This window comes from Mesoplodon bidens, assembly GCF_964165515.1.
Source record: "Mesoplodon bidens genome assembly, chromosome: X".
In the NCBI taxonomy this organism is placed as follows: Eukaryota; Metazoa; Chordata; class Mammalia; order Artiodactyla; family Ziphiidae; genus Mesoplodon; species Mesoplodon bidens.
In genome coordinates, this window is record NC_138163.1 from 51502295 (window position 1) to 51522050 (window position 19756).

Consider the following 19756-nt stretch of genomic DNA (forward strand, 5'->3'; position numbering starts at 1 on the left):
TGATCTGGAACCGAACCCACAATATCTCTGAGGTAGGCCTGTAAATGTATTTCCTAAATGGACAAGGATATTGAAGAGGCTCTGAGAGGCAGACTGGGATTAGGCGAGGGCTACAGGGCCAGGTGGGGCTGTGGTAGTGGCCTGTATGAAGGCCAGAGGCAAAAAAGTAGTTCAGACCTAAGAACCCTGCCCTTGTTTATTGCCACTGCCACACAAGAAGGATATTTTCCTCTAACTCAGGGAAATGCTACAATTTATGCTTTATTCTTGCTGAGAGAACTTCTTCCTCCAGTCCCCTCCTGTGAGCAAGCACAATCCATCTGCTCCCAGGAATCACTTTGTTTTCTCTTACGGAAAAAATGGACTTTGTTGGAGGATTGTTTGATTTGGTTTGATTTGGGGTGCGGGTTGCAGTATTTGATGCCTTATCAGATTTTGACGACCTTTTCTTTTTATGTATATATATATTTATTGAAGTATAGTTGATTTACAATGTTGTGTCAATCTCCGCTGTACAGCAAAGTGACTCAGTTATACACATAGAGACATTCTTTTTTCATATTCTTTTCCATTATGGTTTATCACAGGATATTGAATGTAGTTCCCTGTGCTATACAGTACGACCTTGTTTTTTATCCATTCTATATATACCAGTTTGCATCTGCTAATCCCAAACTCCCAGTCCTTCCCTTCCCCACCCCACCTCCCCGTTGGCAACCACAAGTCTGTTCTCTATGTTGGGGACCGTTTCTTGGCCTCATTGGCCAATAAGCAAAATATGTAGGCATGCACCCTGAACTAAATAGCTTCATTAGCCAGCCCCACAGAGCAAGGGACTAAGTCAGGGAACTTCCACTCACTCTTGAGTTTCTGCAACATTAGAATTTATGGGAGCCCCAAGGAAAAAGGTGGTGCTAGGTCAGGGGCTTCTGAAAGCCACAGCAATTCCACCTCCAGTACAACTCTAGTGTCCAGGATGAGAGTGGCAGAGGCTCGCGTTGTAAGGGAACTCAGCTGGGATGGCCATTCTCCATGCTCCCGGAAGCCACTCCTTCTTTGCCTTTATGAGGGCTAGGGCTCTCAAAGGCACCCATGGCTGTCTCTTTGCCAGGTTCTTGATGTACACAACTGCAGGTGGCTCAGTGCGTAATGGAAGGGTTAAATGGAAGTTTCTACCAGACACTGACAGATTAGACCTAAAGTTGCAGTGGGCAGGAGGGACCCAATTCTTTCAAAATCTTGTAATCTAAATGGCTCACAGCTCTTGGGCAAGTAGTAACAAGGAGGGCCAAGAGAGCAAACAGAAGCCAGCAGAGACAAATACAAACTATCCATCCGTTCATTAATTCAAAAGATACTTACTATGTGCCAGGCACTCAGCTAGGCACAGTGAACATGATGGAAAGAGTCCCTGCCACTGAAGAGCTCACAGTCTAGTGAAGGAAATAGCCAGGTATATTTGATGGATGCTAAGAAGGTGTAGGTAACCTGAGCACATACAGTAGTGGCAACCAACCCAAACTAGGATGATTAAGGAAGACTTCTCAGAGGATACGGTATCTGAAGTGAACATTTAAGTAAAAGTTATCAAGGTAAAGGAGAGATACAGAGAGAGATTATCTCCTTGGGAGACAACTGAAATTGATCATCATGACAGGGTCATAGATTGCAAGGGGCGAGATGAGGCTGAAGTAGTAGGTAGTGGCTAGATGCCATGCTAAGGGGAGCATTGACTGTATCGGAAGGATAATGGAGAACCACTGAAGGGTTGTAAGCAGAGGAGTGATATGATCAGACTTACATTTTCAAAACAAAATCCTGGCTGCTGTTTGGAGAACAGATTGGAGGTGGCAAGCGTAGATGCAGGGAGACCATTTAGGAAACTGTTGCACTCCTTCAGATGAGCCAGGATAGCAAGTGGATGGATTCCACAGATATTTAAGGTGTATTGTTGACACATGTATTGTTAACAAGACTTTCTTCCTGCTGCTTAAGGTGTCCTTTTCTTTTGATGGTCCAAAGTCCTTCGTGGACCTCCCTTGTCATTACCTCATTATGGATTTTTGTATCACTTAACATCCCTGGGGGCACAGTGGGACTGGGAGATGGTGAATGAAACAGGATGACGTCTTAGTAGGTGGCAAAGTGGAAACACCAAGGGATGCTTAATCAGGGTTACCTAGCAACCCACCACTACCATCTCAGTGGAACTGCCTTAAAAGAAAAAGAGCAGGGTTTCTCAATCTTTTTTTTTTTTACACACACTCACTGTATTTTATTTTTACAAGAGATAAATAAACTGACACCAAGCATTGTAAATGGATGACCACAACAAAAGCAACAATGATTGCAATTACCAAACACGAAACACATTCATACTATGTCATAATATTGACATTCAGTCCAGGAATCCTCCACTGTAACAGCTCCTTTACTTTGCAGTGAAAATTGATTTGTATATTTTTTGCCTCTGAGTCCTTGTGGGATTTTCTTTTTATTCAAACAGAAAGTCACAAAAATTATAATCATCCTCATCAGTTCACTCAGTCCCATGTAATTAATTTTTTTTCATCTTCATCTTTTGTTAGCACTTTTATGAATTCATCAGTTTTCCATTAGAGTTCTGAAAATGCTTATTCATTCAGTTCAGCAGTATAGTCAGTTACCAGAAACCTGTACTTGTCAGAGTCTTTTCCATGAATTCCTTGAAGATGAAACCCTTTTATAGGAACATTTTTGCAAAAGCATCAGAGTACACCCAGAACTGTCTGTAAATGACAAAAGACTTAAAAATGACCATGGTTAGAGATTTGATGAAAGTTCATAACAATGCAATTGACAAGGAAATTTAGTTATTTCTGAGATATACATTTTAAAGTACTAACTAGAATTATGACTTATAACATTATACCAGAACGTATAAAATTTTTAGAAATTTCATGTAATGTCTGAAATATTTATATTAACATATTTCCATACAAATAACCCAAAGAAAGTTTAGTATTAGTTGTTCTGTTTGTTTGTTTGTTTTTTATACTGCAGGTTCTTATTAGTCATCAATTTTATACACATCAGCGTACACATGTCAATTCCAATCGCCCAATTCAGCACGCCACCATCCCCACCCCACCGCGGTTTTCCCCCCTTGGTGTCCATACGTTTGTTCTCTACATCTGTGTCTCAACTTCTGCCCTGCAAACCAGTTCATCTGTACCATTTTTCTAGGTTCCACATACACACGTTAATATACGATATTTGTTTTTCTCTTTCTGACATAGTTCACTCTGTATGACAGTCTCTAGGTCCATCCATGTCTCAACAAATGACTCAATTTCATTCCTTTTTATGGCTGAGTAATATTCCATTGTATATATGTACAACAACCTCTTTATCCATTCATCTGTCGATGGGCATTTAGGTTGCTTCCATGACCTGGCTATTGTAAACAGTGCTGCAGTGAACATTGGGGTGCATGTGTCTTTTTTGAATTATGGTATTCTCTGGGTATATGCCCAGTAGTGCGATTGCTGGATCATATGGTAATTCTATTTTTAGTTTTTTAAGGAACCTCCATACTGTTCTCCATAGCGGCTGTATCAATTTACATTCCCAGCAACAGGGCAAGAGGGCTCCCTTTTCTCCACACCCTCTCCAGCATTTGTTGTTTGTAGATTTTCTGATGATGCCCATTCTAACTGGTGTGAGGTGATACCTCACTGTAGTTTTGATTTGCATTTCTCTAATAATTAGTGATGGTCAGCAGCTTTTCATGTGCTTCCTGGCCATCTGTATGTCTTCTTTGGAGAAATGTCTATTTAGGTCTTCTGCCCATTTTTGGATTGGGTTATTTGTTTTTTTAATATTGAGCTGCATGAGTTGTTTATATATTTTGGAGATTAATCTTTTGTCCATTGATTTGTTTGCAAATATTTTCTCCCATTCTGAGGGTTGTCTTTTGGTCTTGTTTATGGTTTCCTTTGCTGTGCAAACGCTTTGAAGTTTCATTAGGTCCCATTTGTTTATTTTTGTTTTTATTTCCATTACTCTAGGAGGTGGATCAAAAAAGATCTTGCTGTGATTTATGTCAAAGAATGTTCTTCCTATGTTTTCCTCTAAGAGTCTTACAGTGTCTGGTCTTACATTTAGGTCTTGAATCCATTTTGAGTTTATTTTTGTGTATGGTGTTAGGGAGTGTTCTAATATCATTCATTACATGTAGCTGTCCAGTTTTCCCAGCACCACTTATTGAAGAGACTGTCTTTTCTCCATTGTATATCTTTGCCTCTTTTGTCATAGATTAGTTGACCATATGTGCGTGGGTTTATCTCTGGGCTTTCTATCTTGTTCCATTGATCTATGTTTCTGGTTTTGTGCCTGTACCATATTGTGTTGATTACTGTAGCTTTGTAGTATAGTCTGAAGTCAGGGAGTATGATTCCTCCAGCTCCGTTTTTTTACCTCAAGACTGCTTTGGCTATTCGGGGTCTTTTGTGTCTCCATACAAATTTTAAGATGATTTGTTCTTGTTCCATCAAAACTGCCATTGGTAATTTCATAAGGATTGCATTGAATCTGTAGATTGCTTTGGATAGTATAGTCATTTTCACAATATTGATTCTTCCAATTCAAGAACATGGTATATCTCTCCATCTGTTGGTATCATCTTTAATTTCTTTCATCAGTGTCTTATAATTTTCTGCATACAGCTCTTTTTTCTCCCTAGGTACGTTTATTCCTAGGTATTTTGTTCTTTTTGTTGCAGTGGTAAATGGGAGTTTTTCCATAATTTCTCTTTCAGATTTTTCATCATTAGTGTGTATGAATGCAGAGATTTCTGAGCATTAATTTTGTATCCTGCAACTTTACCAAATTCATTGATTAGCTCTAGTAGTTTCCTGGTGGCATCTTTAGGATTCTCTATGTATAGTATCATGTCATCTGTAAACAGTGACAGTTTTACTCCTTCTTTTCCAATTTGTATTCCTTTTATTTCTTTTTCTTCTCTGATTGCTGTGGCTAGGACTACCAAAACTGTGTTGAATAAAAGTGGAGAGAGTGGACATCCTTGTCTCATTCCTAATCTTAGAGGAAATGCTTTCAGTTCTTCACCACTGAGAATGATGTTGGCTGTGGGTTTGTCATATATGGGCTTTATTATGTTGAGGTAGGTTCCCTCTGTGCCCACTTTCTGGAGAGTTTTTATCATAAATGGGTGTTGAATTTTGTCAAAAGCTTTTTCTGCATCTACTGAGATGATCATATGGTTTTTATTCTTCAATTTGTTAATATGGTGTATCACATTCATTGATTTGCATATATTGAAGAATCCTTGCATCCCTGGGATAAATCCCACTTGATCATGGTGTATGATCATTTTAATGTGCTGTTGGATTCTGTTTGCTAGTATTTTGTTGAGGATTTTTGCATCTATATTCATCAGTCATATTGGTCTGTAATTTTCTTTTTCTGTAGTATCTTTGTGTGGTTTTGGTATCAGGGTGATGGTGGCCTCATAGAATGAGTTTGGGAGTGTTCCTTCCTCTGCAATTTTTTGGAAGAGTTTGAGAAGGATGGGTGTTAGCTCTTCTCTAAATGTTTGATAGAATTCACCTGTGAAGCCATCTGGTCCTGTACTTTTGTTTGTTGGAAGATTTTTAATCACACTTTAAATTTCATTACTTGTGATTGGTCTGTTCATATTTTCTGTTTCTTACTGGTTCAGTCTTTGAAGGTTATACCTTTCTAAGAATTTGTCCATTTCTTCCAGGCTGTCCATTTTATTGGCATAGAGTTGCTTGTAGTAGTCTCTTAGGATGCTTTGTATTTCTGCGGTGTCTATTGTAACTTCTTTTTCATTCCTAATTTTATTGATTTGAGCCCTCTCCCTCTTTTTCTGGATGAGTCTGGCTAATGGTTAATCATTTTGTTTATCTTCTCAAAGAACCAGGTTTTAGTTTTATTGATCTTTGCTATTGTTTTCTTTGTTTCTATTTCATTTATTTCTGTTCTGATCTTTATGATTTCTTTCCTTCTGCTAAGTTTGGGTTTTGTTTGTTCTTCTTTCTCTAGTTCCTTTAGGTGTAAGGTTAAATTGTTTACTTGAGCTTTTTCTTGTTTCTTGAGGTAGGCTTGTATAGCTATAAACTTCCCTGTTAGAACTGCTTTTGCTGCATCCCATAGGTTTTGGATTGTTGTGTTTTCATTGTCATTTGTCTCTAGGTATTTTTTGATTTCCTCTTTGATTTCTTCAGTGATGTCTTGGTTGTTTAGTAACGTATTGTTTAGCCTCCATGTGTTTGTGTTTTTTACATTTTTTTCCCTGTAATTCATTTCTAATCTAACAGCATTGTGGTCAGAAATGATGCTTCATATGATTTCAATTTTCTTAAATTTACTGAGGCTTGATTTGTGACCCAAGATGTGATCTATCCTGGAGAATGTTCTGTGCGCACTTGAGTAGAAAGTGTAATCTGCTGTTTTTGGATGGAATGTCCTATAAATATCAATTAAATCTATCTGGTCTATTGTGTCATTTAAAGCCTGTGTTTCCTTATCAATTTTCATTTTGGATGATCTGTCCATTGGTGTAAGTGAGGTGTTAAAGTCCCCCACTATGATTGTGTTACTGTCAATTTCCTCTTTTATAGCTGTTAGCAGTTGCCTTATGTACTGAGGTGCTCCTATGTTGTGTGCATATATATTTGTAATTGTTGTATCTTCTTGGATTGATCCCTTGATCGTTATGTAGTGTCCTTCCTTGTCTCTTGTAACATTCTTTATTTTAAAGTCTCTTTTATCTGATATGAGTATAGCTACTCCAGCTTTCTTTCGATTTCCATTTGCATGGAATATCTTTTTCCATCCCCTCACTTTTAGTCTGTATGTGTCCCTAGGTCTGAAGTGGGTCTCTTGTAGACAGCATATATATGGGTCTTGTTTTTGTATCCATTCAGCAAACCTGTGTCTTTTGGTTGGAGCATTTATTCCATTCACGTTTAAGGTAATTATCGATATGTATGTTCCTATGACCATTTTCTTAATTGTTTTGGATTTGTTTTTGTAGATCATTTTCTTCTCTTGTGCTTCCCACTTAGAGAAGTTCCTTTAGCATTTGCTGTAGAGCTGGTTTGGTGGTGCTGAATTCTCTTAGCTTTTGCTTGTCTGTAAAGCTTTTGATTTCTCCATCGAATCTGAATGAGATCCTTGCTGGGTAGAGTAATCTTGGTTGTAAGGTCCTCCCTTTCATCACTTTAAGTATATCATGCCACTCCCTTCTGGCTTGTAGAATTTCTGCTGAGAAATCATCTGTTAACCTTATGGGAGTTCCCTTGTATGTTATTTGTCATTTTTCCCTTGCTGCTTTCAATAATTTTTCTTTGCCTTTAATTTTTGCCAATTTAATTACTGTGTGTTTTGGCATGTTTCTCCTTGGGTTTATCCTGTATGGGACTGGTCGCGTTTCCTGGCTATTTTCTTTCCCATGTTAGGGAAGTTTTCGACTATAATCTCTTCAAATATTTTCTCTGGCCCTTTCTCTCTCTCTTCTCCTTCTGGGACCCTTATAATGCGAATGTTGTTGAGTTTAATGTTGTGCCAGAGGTCTCTTAGGCTGTCTTCATTTCTTTTCGTTCTTTTTTCTTTATTCTGTTCTGCAGCAGTGAATTCCACCATTCTGTCTTCCAGGTCACTTATCCGATCTTCTGCCTCAGTTATTCTGCCATTGATTCCTTCTAGTGTAGTTTTCATTTCAGTTATTGTATTGTTCATCTCTGTTTGTTCTTTAATTCTTCTAAGTCTCTGTTAAACATTTCTTGCATCTTCTCGATCTTTGCCTCCATTCTTTTTCCGAGGTCCTGGATCATCTTCACTATCATTATTCTGAATTCTTTTTCTGGAAAGTTTCCTATCTCCACTTCATTTAGTTGTTTTTCTGGAGTTTTATCTTGTTCCTTCATCTGGTACATAGCCCTCTGCCTTTTCATCTTGTCTATCTTTCTGTGAATGTGGTTTTTGTTCCACAGGCTGCAGGATTGTAGTTCTTGCTTCTGCTTTCTGCCCTCTGGTGGATGAGATTGTCTAAGAGGCTTGTGTAAGTTTCCTGATGGGAGGGACTGGTGGTGGGTAGAGCTGACTGTTGCTCTGGTGAGCAGAGCTCAATAAAACTTTAATCTGCTTGACTGTTGATGGGTGGGGCTGGGTTCCCTCCCTGTTGGTTGTTTTGCCTGAGGCCACCCAACACTGGAGCCTACCTGGGCTCTTTGGTGGGGCTAATGACAGACTCTGGGAGGGCTCACGCCAAGTAGTACTCCCCAGAACCTCTGCTGCCAGTGTCCTTGTCCCCACAGTGAGGCAAAGCCCCCTCCCACGCCTCTGCAGGAAACCCTCCAACACTAGCAGGTAGGTCTGGTTCAGTCTCCCCTGGGGTCACTGCTCCTTCCCCTGGGTCCCAGTGCACACATTACTTTGTCTGTGCCCTCCAAGAGTGGAGTCTCTGTTTCCCCCAGTCCCATAAAAGTCCTGCAATCAATTCCCACTAGGCTTCAAAGTCTGATTCTCTAGGAATTCCTCCTCCCGTTGCCAGACTCCCAGGTTGGGAAGCTGGACGTGGGGCTCAGAACCTTCACTCCAGTGGGTGGACTTCTGTGGTATAAGTGTTCTCCAGTCTATGAGTCACCCACCCACCAGTTATGGGATTTGATTTTACTGTGATTGTGCCCCTCCTACCCTCTCACTGTGGCTTCTCCTTTGTCTTTGGATGTGGGGTATCATTTTTGGTGAGTTCCAGTGTCTTCCTAGGGTTTCTCAATCTTAGCACTATCATCATTTTGGGTGAGATAATTTTTCTTTGATGTGTGGGTTGGGGGGGTGTCCTGTGCACTGTAGGATATTTAGCAGCTTCCCTGGCCTCTACCCACTAGATGCCAGTTGCCAGCACCACCCCAAAATTGTGCAACCAAAAATGTCTCCAAACATTTTGAAAGGCCCCTGGTGGGGTGGGGGTGGGGGAGTCAGCCCTAGTTAAGAAGCACTGAGGTGGAAGATTTCTCTAGTGAGACCTGCTCCTTACCTGGAGTCTGCAGCAAGCTCACTGTCCAACATAGCAGAGGCTGATGAAAAAAGCTGCCTGTCATTAATCCTACTCCTGCTGTGGAGCCCCATAAGGTGAGCTCAGCTGCTCAAAACAATGTAGGGAGGTGATCTGATTGAGGAAGTGAAAGGACTTCATAAACCTGAGCTCTGGCCTCTCTTCTGGTCCCACCCAGCCACAACCCTGCTTCAGGAGAAGTGAGCATTCTCTCTTCACAAGAGAAATGGGAGAGAAAAGTACAGTCATCCCTCAGTACCAGTAGGGGATTGCTTCCAGGACCCCCTGCAGATACCAAAATCAGCAGATGCTCAAGTCCCTTACATCTGGCCCTTCGTATCCTCAGACACAGAACCCATGAATACAGAGGGCTGACTGTACTTAAAGGCTACCAAGGCAGGTAGTAGAGGAGAGCACTAAGGAATGGATAGGCGGAAGGCAGCAGTGCCTTGAAATGAGAGAAGCATCCATAGCAGGGCGTGGATTGTACACTCCATTGGGATCCCTGCCCTGTTTTGCTCTCCATTGTAGGACATGAGGTCCTCACTCACCACTCAGTTCAAATCCCCACCAGGGTCTCTCACAAAGAACAGCAGGAAAAAATCACAAGGTCAAAGAAGAATAGGGTTGGAGGAAGGAAAGAAAGGACCTCCTAGTCTGATATTGAGACTACAGCCTAGGTAAAGGGCAGCACCACTGAATTGAAAGCCCAGGATCCCCAAGCCCTACTGCTATCTTCTCACTGGGTAATCTTGGCTAAGACTTTTCTCCTCTAGGCCTCCAATGTCCTCATGTGTCTCACATGGGAATAACACACCCCACCCAATTACCACCACAGCTGTGATGACCCTAGGAGAGAACAGAAGGCAAACAAAAACAGCATTCATGTTCATTGCTTTTTATTGAAAGAAAAGAATCAGAAGACAAGAATGAAAAGAATAATAAGTAGAAGCAGAAGTATGCAAAGAAGAAAGAAAGAAAGGAAAAGAAGTATAGGTAGGAAAGGCAGATGGAAGTGGAGGGTGGAGAAGGCAGAGAGGTGAAGGATGATGGGTAGCCCGATCTCTTTGACATGGGCCTTCAGACAATGGGATATATCATGGGAATCTTCTTTAAAAACCAGAAGAAATTCAGGATAAAACTGAAGAACAGCAGGCAGTTGATATGGGTTGGCAATTCACTGGATAGACCATGGAAGGACTCCTGGAAAGCTGACTGCTCCATTGGCGGATGTTGCAGGTGTCCTACGTGAAGGCAATCGACATATGGATGTCTGTGTGCCTCCTCTTCGTGTTCGCTGCCCTGCTGGAGTACGCTGCTGTCAATTTTGTCTCCCGTCAGCATAAGGAATTCATGCGACTTCGAAGAAGGCAGAGGCTCCAACGCATGGTGAGTATAACTAGGGAGGGGCCCACTTCCTTTCTCCTTTGGACTTCTTCCTCCCTACTACTCCTCCCACAAACCAAGACTCGACCTAGGCTGCAAGGACTAGACAGGCAATCAGGATCCTGGATTCTAGTCCCAAGTTGGTCACAAATAAGCTAAGTACTTTAACAAACTCTTTGATTCCATTTCTTTTTCTGTCCAATGGGACATTAATTCCTGTAGGGCAGTCTAGCAGACTGATTAAGAGCATGGGCATAGTAAGCACTGAAAAAATGTGAGCCAATATTAGAACCTTGTCAAGTTAGTTAACATGAGATTGCTTTGAGAATAAGTAGTGGTTGCTCCTGATTCTCCTCCCACCCAGGAGGAAGGTGCCCCAAGTTGTCATGTACTGTTTGGTGGTTAAGAATTCAGATCAGGCATTGTTGCCTTTCTAGGGGAGCATTGTAAAAGGGTCCCCATAACTAAACTGGAATTGAAAAACCACCACTTGCCTCTTCTGGCTGTTGGATTTCTTCACCTTGATCTTCACTGGGCACATCAGAGTTGTTGGGCATGAGCTGTTGTTCTCCCTCGCTCTTGTTTGTTAACCCCATTTCTTCTACAGTAGAGTGATCACCTGGGGAAATAGAGTAGGGATCTTGTCATCATGACAACAGAGACAGTTCTTCCTCCCCACCATTACCCAGACCATAGGTGCTAGGTACGTTGCCATGACAACAGAGGTGCCTGGGCCACTCTCACAGAAGCCAGTGCCCAGTTATGAGCAAAGCTAAAAGCCTTTGCTGAGCTACATACTGGTCACTTAATCATCTCACTTAATCATCAGACACACAGAGCTCTGGCCTGTCTTGAGCTCTGACTCCTTGTTTTCTGCCTTATCTGGAGGCTCCTAAGCCAAGCGGCAGGCACATATGACCTCTTGCGGGAGAAGAAACAATGCTCTATCTAAGCCCACTGGCTCTAGCCTGTCGGGGCCACTCTAGCCCTAAGGTTCTTCTCTCTTCTTAACACCCCACCTGCCACTTCAGCTGCTCCTGGAGTACCCTTACCATATGTCTGCACTAAAATTATCCTCCGGGATTTCATGTTCCTTGCTAAGGTCCCTTTCTGCTGAGGGCAGGGCTCCTGCCTCATCTAGTGGTTTGTCGGAATTTATCAATTCTTGCCTGGCTTCAGTCCTTGAGTTGTGTCCTGGGAAACCCGCCCTCTAGTGGATTGATCCATAACTACATCTCCTTGAGTAGGACTGATTCTTCAAGAGACCTAAAAAAAGCCTTCGTAGCCGATGCTGAGACTTAGAAAAAATATATGGACTTGGCAGAAGGGCAAGAAAAGTAGATGCACCCTTTTCTAAGCTAACTGTCCCCACCTCCTTTTTAGCTGTGTCAAGCCTGCCTGCAGGTACCAAAATCTTACCTTTATAGGGGTTTTGATCTTAATGCCTTCTCAATGCCTACCTTGGGAAAGAAGAGCAGGCTGCCAACCAGTCCCAGAGTCCTTTTGCCAGATAGATTGCCTGTGTGTGTGTCCCAGCAACAGAAGACTGCTGCAGTTACTGTAGAGCTACTCCAGGTTGACACTAGTCCCGCCCCCTTCCCTGCACCTCTCCAACCTCCAACCACCCACGGCCTATCCCCTCCTGGTCATGTACAGGGTGATCCTGATCTCATAATGAAGTCTGTCATAACCAGTGCTCAATAACTGCAAAGTTATAACATCAGCCTGGGCCCTGCTTAGGCACCTGGATCCTGCCTCAAAGTGGACTGGGCTTATGATTAATATAAATAAAACCTGAAAACCAAAACTTGTGCCATTAGTCCTGTCCCTTTTTGAGATTCCTAAAGCCACTGTCATCCCAGAAGAAATGTAGCAGAATCCTAGAGGTCACTGAGCAGGCTGAAAAAGTTGATGCAGGGTTAATCCATTTCTAGAACCTCTCTCTGGGCCCTGCTGTTCCAGCTAGAGGAGCAGTTTTTAGTCTTGAGAGGAGCCCTCTTAAGGGAGAGAGAGAATCCATATGATTTTCAGGGATCCCTTAGTCAAGAGCAAGTTAGGAGTATTCTAGAAGCCAGCCAGCTATTCACCCAGCTCCAGACTTCATTCTCTTCTTCTCAAATCTCTCCTCAACTACCCATCTCCACAGCATGGTGATCTCCTTCCATGTCACGGTCTAAAAAAAAAATATTGGCTTGGCCAAAAAGTTCGTTCGGGTTTTTGGGCAACCCAATAGCTCAATTTTTTCCCCCAGACAATTCCATTTTGTCTTCCCAGCTAGCCTAGAAACCCCACAGGGAAGAGTCTGTCTCTCCTTTTTTATAATCTCAACAGGCTCTGGCACCAGGTTCTGGACACAGCAGCCACAGAATCTACTCCACCAACCTTTGCAGGCTGATTGGCAAGGGCTCTCTTTCAAGATGGAGAGAGAAAAAGCCTTACCATTATCAACAGAATAACTTGAGAAATGGAAGAAATTTCAAAATACTGCCAAATCCTCTCAGGCGCTTGATCCCAGAACCCTGCTTGCCTCTTTCCATCCCCCAGGGCCCTCCCCCATTCTCCAATTTCCTCTCTCACTTCAATATATATCACTCAATATCTATCCCTCCTTCCCATCTCCACACCTCATCTCCCACACCGTGCATTCCCACCCCAGCTTGGTTTTGGAATATCTTTCCTCTCTAGCTCCCCAGTCCTCCTCCCCTATAGATATCTGCCACAGAAATGTTCTATTTCAACAGCCATGGAAGCCACAAAGTGGAGTTTAAGCCTCCATTGTCCCTCCCAAACAGACACACACACACACACACACACACCTCAGAATTTGGCCTAAATAGGTAATACCCAAATCCAGGATCCCCGCCCTTGAATTTTAGGCCACTCATGTTTGCTCCCCCAACTACAAGTGGTGCAACGTGTAAAAATTAAAAAGAGCCAAGGGTGACATTCTATTGGCCATATTTTCTCTCCTGTGTGAAATAGCTTTTTCCAGCCTTGGAATATTTCCCAATAATTCCCTTTAGATTTACTGTGATTGGAGAAAAAGGGGAAATAATTAGATCTATAGAAACAGAAAGAGCAGTTGGATTCAACTTTCTCTTTCAGAGATTTTTGCAAACAAATATATTCCATGATTGTATCCTCTGGCTGGAGAGCTGAGAGGATCAGTATGAGCAGCAGGGAACAGGGAGTCTGAGGGACTCTGAACTGGAAAGCAAAAGGAAAAATCATTTTATTTACCCCCTCATTTTTCACTTATGTGGGAGATATTTTGTTTGCCTCTGGTTCTTCATCTATAAAATGGGTCTAGCACAACCTCTCTGGTAGAAACAGTGTGAAAATGAATTACAGAACACAGATGAGGTGAGCCAAGGCCTGTGGTGACAGGTTATGTAAAGAATTTTGAGGAGAGAACTGAGGCTGCCTCACCACAACAACTCAGGGTCAAAGCACCACCACAGGAGTGAATTGCCTCTGGCCGACATGTGTACAACTCTCTCCACAGAGACTGGCAAAATCGAGGATTGAATAGCAAGGCTCTCTGGTGGGCAAACTTAGAGAGACCCTTCCCTATGCCAAAGTGCCACTCTTTCTAAAGGCTGAAGGGCATCACACCCTGTGCAGTGGTGGGGCAAGGAGTAATTGCTTTTTCTGCCAAGTACTCTGTAGCTAAAAGATTCTCTTCTGAGTAGACTCTTCAGTCTGAGATCCTGAGAGGAGGCTGGCTTCATGAGAACAAAGCCATTCCCTGTCCTGTACTCTGAGGCATGTGGTTCATCAGTCCATTCATTCATTCAACTAATGTCTACTGGGTGCCTATTGGATGCCAGCTCTGTGCTAGGCACTGGGGACACAGCGGTGAGCAAGACCGATGCCCTTTCCCACGTCTGTACTATGAGCCCACAGGAAGCACAGAAAGAGGTGGGATCTGTTGATAAATCTCTGACCTAAGCTTGTCTGCCTCTGATGCCCAGTGACAGGCTAGGCCTTCTAGTGCTGTCATAATCAAGGCTCACTGGGACCCACCACACCAACATCTCATCGATTAAACCACTTTTCAGTGGGTTACTATAGTTACAGAGATCTCATTATAAACACCCTATGATGTCCTTCTAACTGCATAGCATGTGTAAAATCTACTTTTATCTACATTTTATGTATATCTGTCACATCCATTCAACATACATGTGCCTTATTCTGTTTTAGTACTGAAAGCCCCTAGTCTCAGGAAGCCCTCAGCCCTGGACACACTGAGAAGATAGTTGGCACCATCCCACAAGGGGACATTTCACTTCAGGTTATTTCTTACATAGCTGAAGCTTTTACTCCTGTAAACATCAGTACTTTACAAAATTATAACCATCTTTGAATGAAGTATTTCTAGGTTTTGGTATATACTTACCTGTCCTCTGTCTCATTTCCAGGCTGTGAACCACCACTTCTGATGGCGGTATGTCCTTTAGAAGTAGCCAACATTGGGCAGGTTTGGGTTATATAGAAACCAAGAGTAAATAGGCTCTGAGTGGGGCCCTGAAAGGCTCTTATATGAGTAAAGTTCTCTCTGTTGATCACTCAGGGGCTTTGGTTCTCTCTCTCTCTCTCTCTCTCTCTCTCTCTCTCTCTCTCTCTCTCTCTTTCTCTCACTCTCTCTCTCTCTCCTTTTCCCTCCTTCTCCCTCTCCATCTCTCTCTAGATCTCTATCTATCTTTGTGGCCTTACCTTCTGGCTCTCAGCTGTGTTATAGCTACTTAAGATTGTCAGAGGTCATTTATTAGACAAACTTTGTGTAGTCTGCTACATTGCTTAATGCTTATATAAAAATTTACCTCTTCAGTGTTAATGTGTTCATCAGAATGCATATATTGTACATGAATGGAATGTGTATTGGGTAATAAATGTTACCCTAGAAGCACACGTATCTGCAAGAGCATGATCAGCTTTACAATAATTCAGATAGCCCACTAGGTTATCTGAAACTTTTGGAATTTTCAGCTTTAAGTCAAGATAAACATTTTTTTAAGATACTATGTACAAGCAGAATTAATTTTGCAGCTTTTGGAAGTCATTAAAGTCAAGTTCCCAAGTCTAAATATCTCAGCTGTGCTTTCTAAAGGTTTCATTGTTCTGTTTATTCTGTTTATTACCAGTCAGAGATAACTTGACATTGAGATGTCCCTCTCGTGGTGAGGTGGCACTTCACTGGGTTTTAGATGGCTCTAAATGATGTTATGCATTTTAAAAAGGCCGCTCGGGGCTTATCTGCAAATGGAATCATAACATATACCATCCATACCACGTATAGCTGCTTAACCTACATCTATCTCATGAGTAGTTTTGTGGCCATAAAAAAACATGCAGTGGGCCTGTGTACCCAGCCACCCTGTCTGCATAGCACCACCTGAGATATTTGTGTGGCCTGGTCTCTATTCCTCTGCCTTAGAGCTGTAACCTCAAATTCTGCCTTTTCTTCCATGTAATTCCAGGAGGAAGATATCACCCGAGAAAGTCGCCTTTATTTCCGTGGCTATGGCCTGGGCCACTGCCTGCAGGCAAGGGATGGAGGTCCAATGGAAGGTTCTGGCATTTATAGCCCCCAACCTCCAGCCCCTCTTCTAAGGGAAGGAGAAAACATGCGGAAACTCTACGTGGACCAGGCCAAGAGGATTGACACCATCTCCCGGGCTGTCTTCCCTTTCACTTTCCTCATCTTCAACATCTTCTACTGGGTTGTCTATAAAGTGCTACGGTCAGAAGATATCCACCAGGCACTGTGAATAGGAGCTAAAGAGTCCAGCTGTTGGCTTCCTGCTTCCTCCTGGGTGGGCTTCCCCATGCATTAGATTCCATCAAGGGCTTGAACAGTTCCTTCCTGATCTCCCACTCAGAACTTCAACAGCCAATCCCAAAGCTATGTGGGTCTACAATGCAGGGTGCCAATGGTGGCTTTACTTAGAAAGATGGCTTACCTACCCTAATTCAGATTTTCTCCATACTATCCCATTTCTCATGAGAGTAAGGTTTGGCCATGTTCTTGGGGCCAGGATGACCTTCTTCCCTGACTGGAGCTTCTATGTTTTTCAGGTCTCTGGTGGAGACTATTCAGACCATTGCTACTAGATTCTGGCATTTGTCATCTTAATCTGCACCAATCTTTGCCCTGCCACCTCCCACCCAGAGCCTGACCTTTACTGTGCCCTCTGTACCTTCTACCACAGGCTCAAATAGGGAGTCTTTCCCATCCACAAGTGCTGCCCTGTGTGACCTAGTCAGGTTTTCTTGACTGTGGGAGGAAGGCAAGGGGATAGATTCCCCATCTCTCAGCAAGGTTAGAACAGTCATCAGCTGCACTGGGGTAGGGCATTGCTATATGACCCAACAGAGAGGTCTTCAAGTTTCCTTGGTAGCTCAACACTGTCAGAATGAGGTCAGAAATCTTGGATTCTCAGAGAGATCACCCTTCCAGATCTACCTGAATTTCCTGGTCTCAGAAATATTTGTTTTATTCCCTAAGTAACTAACATGGCAGCAGGGTGTGTTTGACTGCTACGGAGTGTAAAAAGAGAAAAATGCTTAGTCTTCAAGAAAGTTACTCAGCGATGCTAGGAACATTTAAGAAAAGTGATATCCAAAGCAGTAGGACCTAGGAGGAGTACAATACAGAAACTATCCTCAGGGAGTCTTCTGTCAGCTGTGCTTTTATTTGTTTCTTCTTTTTCTCCAAAGTCTCTTTATTTCCCTGGACCCCTCATTTCCAATTTGCTCCTTTTAGTGAGCAAATAATAGCGCCATGTAACCTTGTCTGGGATAAAGTGGGCTTCAAGGTTCCTAAAGGAGGGAGGAACTAGGTATATAGAGGACCCCTATCCTGGACAAATATTGACTTGGCCAATCTCAGGATGGAGTTGTAGAAGTTAGAAAAACATAAGTTGGAGTTATTTCTTAATCCTTCTCTTGCTTCCTTTCTCCTTCTACAGTGAGGAGGGGAAGCAGTCAGTTGAAGCTACCAGAAATGTCAGAATAGAGGGGGTGTGAAGGGCTCATATCAGACCTGACATACCACAGGGACATGGGGAAGCATGGGCCTGGTACTCTGAGTCCTTTGAAATGACCCACTGTGAAGAACTGAAAAAGGGAAGATTAAAGTGCTGAGCTAAACAACTGGAAGACAGAAGTGATCAAATGATCTCTAACATCTTGACTTTTTCTCTGGACCTACAATAATTTACTATGTGAGTCTAATCTCTCTCTCTCTCTCTCTCTCTCTCTCTCTCTCTCTCTTTCTCTCTCTCATCTTCCTCCTTTCCCCTCCCTCCTTTACTCCCTTTCTCAAAACGGTGTTCAAAATGGAAAGTCAATAAATCCAATGACCAAAGCAAATCCTATAGTCAAACCAACAAGAGCTCAGCTTCTTTCCCCCTTTTTTCCTGTTGAGCTTGGCTGCTCTTTCCTGTTCACTGAGATACTCTTCTTGTCTCTTGGCTTTGAGGAGAGCATTCTGGGCTGATCAGGGTAGCTGGACCAGAAATTAACCTTATTGAAAATATTAATTATGACTCTGGTGGCCAAGGAGATTCAAAACTAAAGGACTGGCTAAAGAAAGGAGATTAAATTGAGAGGCCAGAGAATCCCTGTTTTCCCATTTCTGCCCAGGTAGTGCCAATCAATGAAAGGCCACAAGCAATACCCCTTTGAAAGGAGCAGAGAGTATCTCTTTGATACTCTCTATGGTGGGGCTGGGGTGTCAGGCTGCTGCAGCCCGAAGGCGGGGGTAGCGGGGGAGGGGGGTGGACTATGGAGATGAGCTTATTGCACAGAGCTCTACTTGTTATAGATCTTGTCCAGATGGGCCAACTGCACAAATCTGCCCTGTTGGAAGTCTCAAGAACAATGCTCTGGAGACAGCTACAGCACTGAGCAATAGAGCCTGCCCAACTGGGACTCAGCTCAGGGCATCAGCTGGTGCTGGGAGCCAAAGAAGCCAAAGTACCAGCCAACATAATAGCCCAAAGGAGTTCACAAAGCTACTCAGAAGCAATGCCAGGTGGAAGGTACTCTCCCTCCCCATCGGAGCTGGCAAGTGGAGAAGGGAGACACAGGGTGTCAGAATTCGGTGCAAATAGCTTCCATTTTCCTCACCCTTCCCACACAAGTTTGTAGGGGGGGGGATGCGGGTCTCACTAGAAGTGTCTGACACCTAGCAATCCATTCCAATCATGGAATTCTTGAACTTGGCCCCTTCTTACAGTGAGTTGGCAGGAGGCAATATAAGAGACTCATTTGGAGGTCATTTCCATCTACCATCATTCTGATAGTACTCACCGCTAGAGATCCACACTGCTTTCTCCCTGGATCACGTATGAAATGATTTTAAGTTTTAAAACAGCATATTTTCTAAAGGGGAAAAAATTCCTACATAAATAAGTGTTTTGGTGTTTTCATTAATTCTTAATATTTAATGTCAATTAAATATTTTATACATATGTTTTTCCAGAGAAAGGGCTTTATTTCTTCAGTTGTTGTTGAGGCTATCAGCGCCTTCATCTTCTCTTCAGTTTGCTCTGCTCTTTGGAGAGCCAGTGGTCTGTCTTCTTTTTTCCTCTCAATCCACTAGCAGGGCCACTTGCTCTCCCAAATTTCACAGTCATACTTTTTTAATTTTCTATGTTGAGGAAAGGTAGTGAATAAAATTTATTCCTTTTACTTTCTCCCATAAGCCTCTTTCCCCACCTGTCACCAAAGAATCGACACTCTTCTAGCTGAAATGTTGACTGTTAACATTATTTTTCCTTTTCACTGAGCCATGCAAATTTCCCAACTTAGTCCAGAACATATCACCTCCTAGGAACCTTTATATGTGTCCCCACTTGCCTCTCTCCATTCTCAGTTTACTATTATCAATGTTGTAATTATTATTAATATCTTGTCATTTGGGGCTGTCAGAATCTTAAATTCAAATTCACTATGTTGGGATTAAAGATCTTCCTAGGCTGCTTTGCTGGTGAAAAACAAATCAGCCAAACATGGGAACCACCAAGGGGTTAGGAACCCAGCTAGTATTATCCCTTGCTCAATGGAAGAAATGTAGAACAAGCGCTTTGAGGGCAGGGAATGCATCTTACACAACTTTCTAACCCACACAGATCCTGGTACATAGCAATGCTCAGTATGTATATGTAGAATGAAAGCATGACTTTTCATATGACCTATTATATACCACATTTCTATTCATTTGCTTTCCATTAACCTGTTGACCACAGAAAAATAGACTTGGAAGGGAACTTATAA

General features: G+C 42.6%; 1 protein-coding gene across 1 annotated transcript in view; it reads left to right on the plus strand.

Annotated features, from left to right (window-relative positions):
* LOC308608348 (glycine receptor subunit alpha-4-like) overlaps nt 1–16245 on the plus strand; it is a gene marked incomplete at its 3' end in the record, with an annotated part of 28614 nt that extends 12369 nt beyond the window's left edge. The window contains 2 exon segments of the mRNA XM_081221311.1: nt 10325–10474; nt 15955–16245. Of these exon segments, the coding sequence (XP_081077437.1) occupies nt 10325–10474; nt 15955–16245 (441 nt within the window).
* Nucleotides 16246–19756: the final 3511 nt, after the last annotated feature.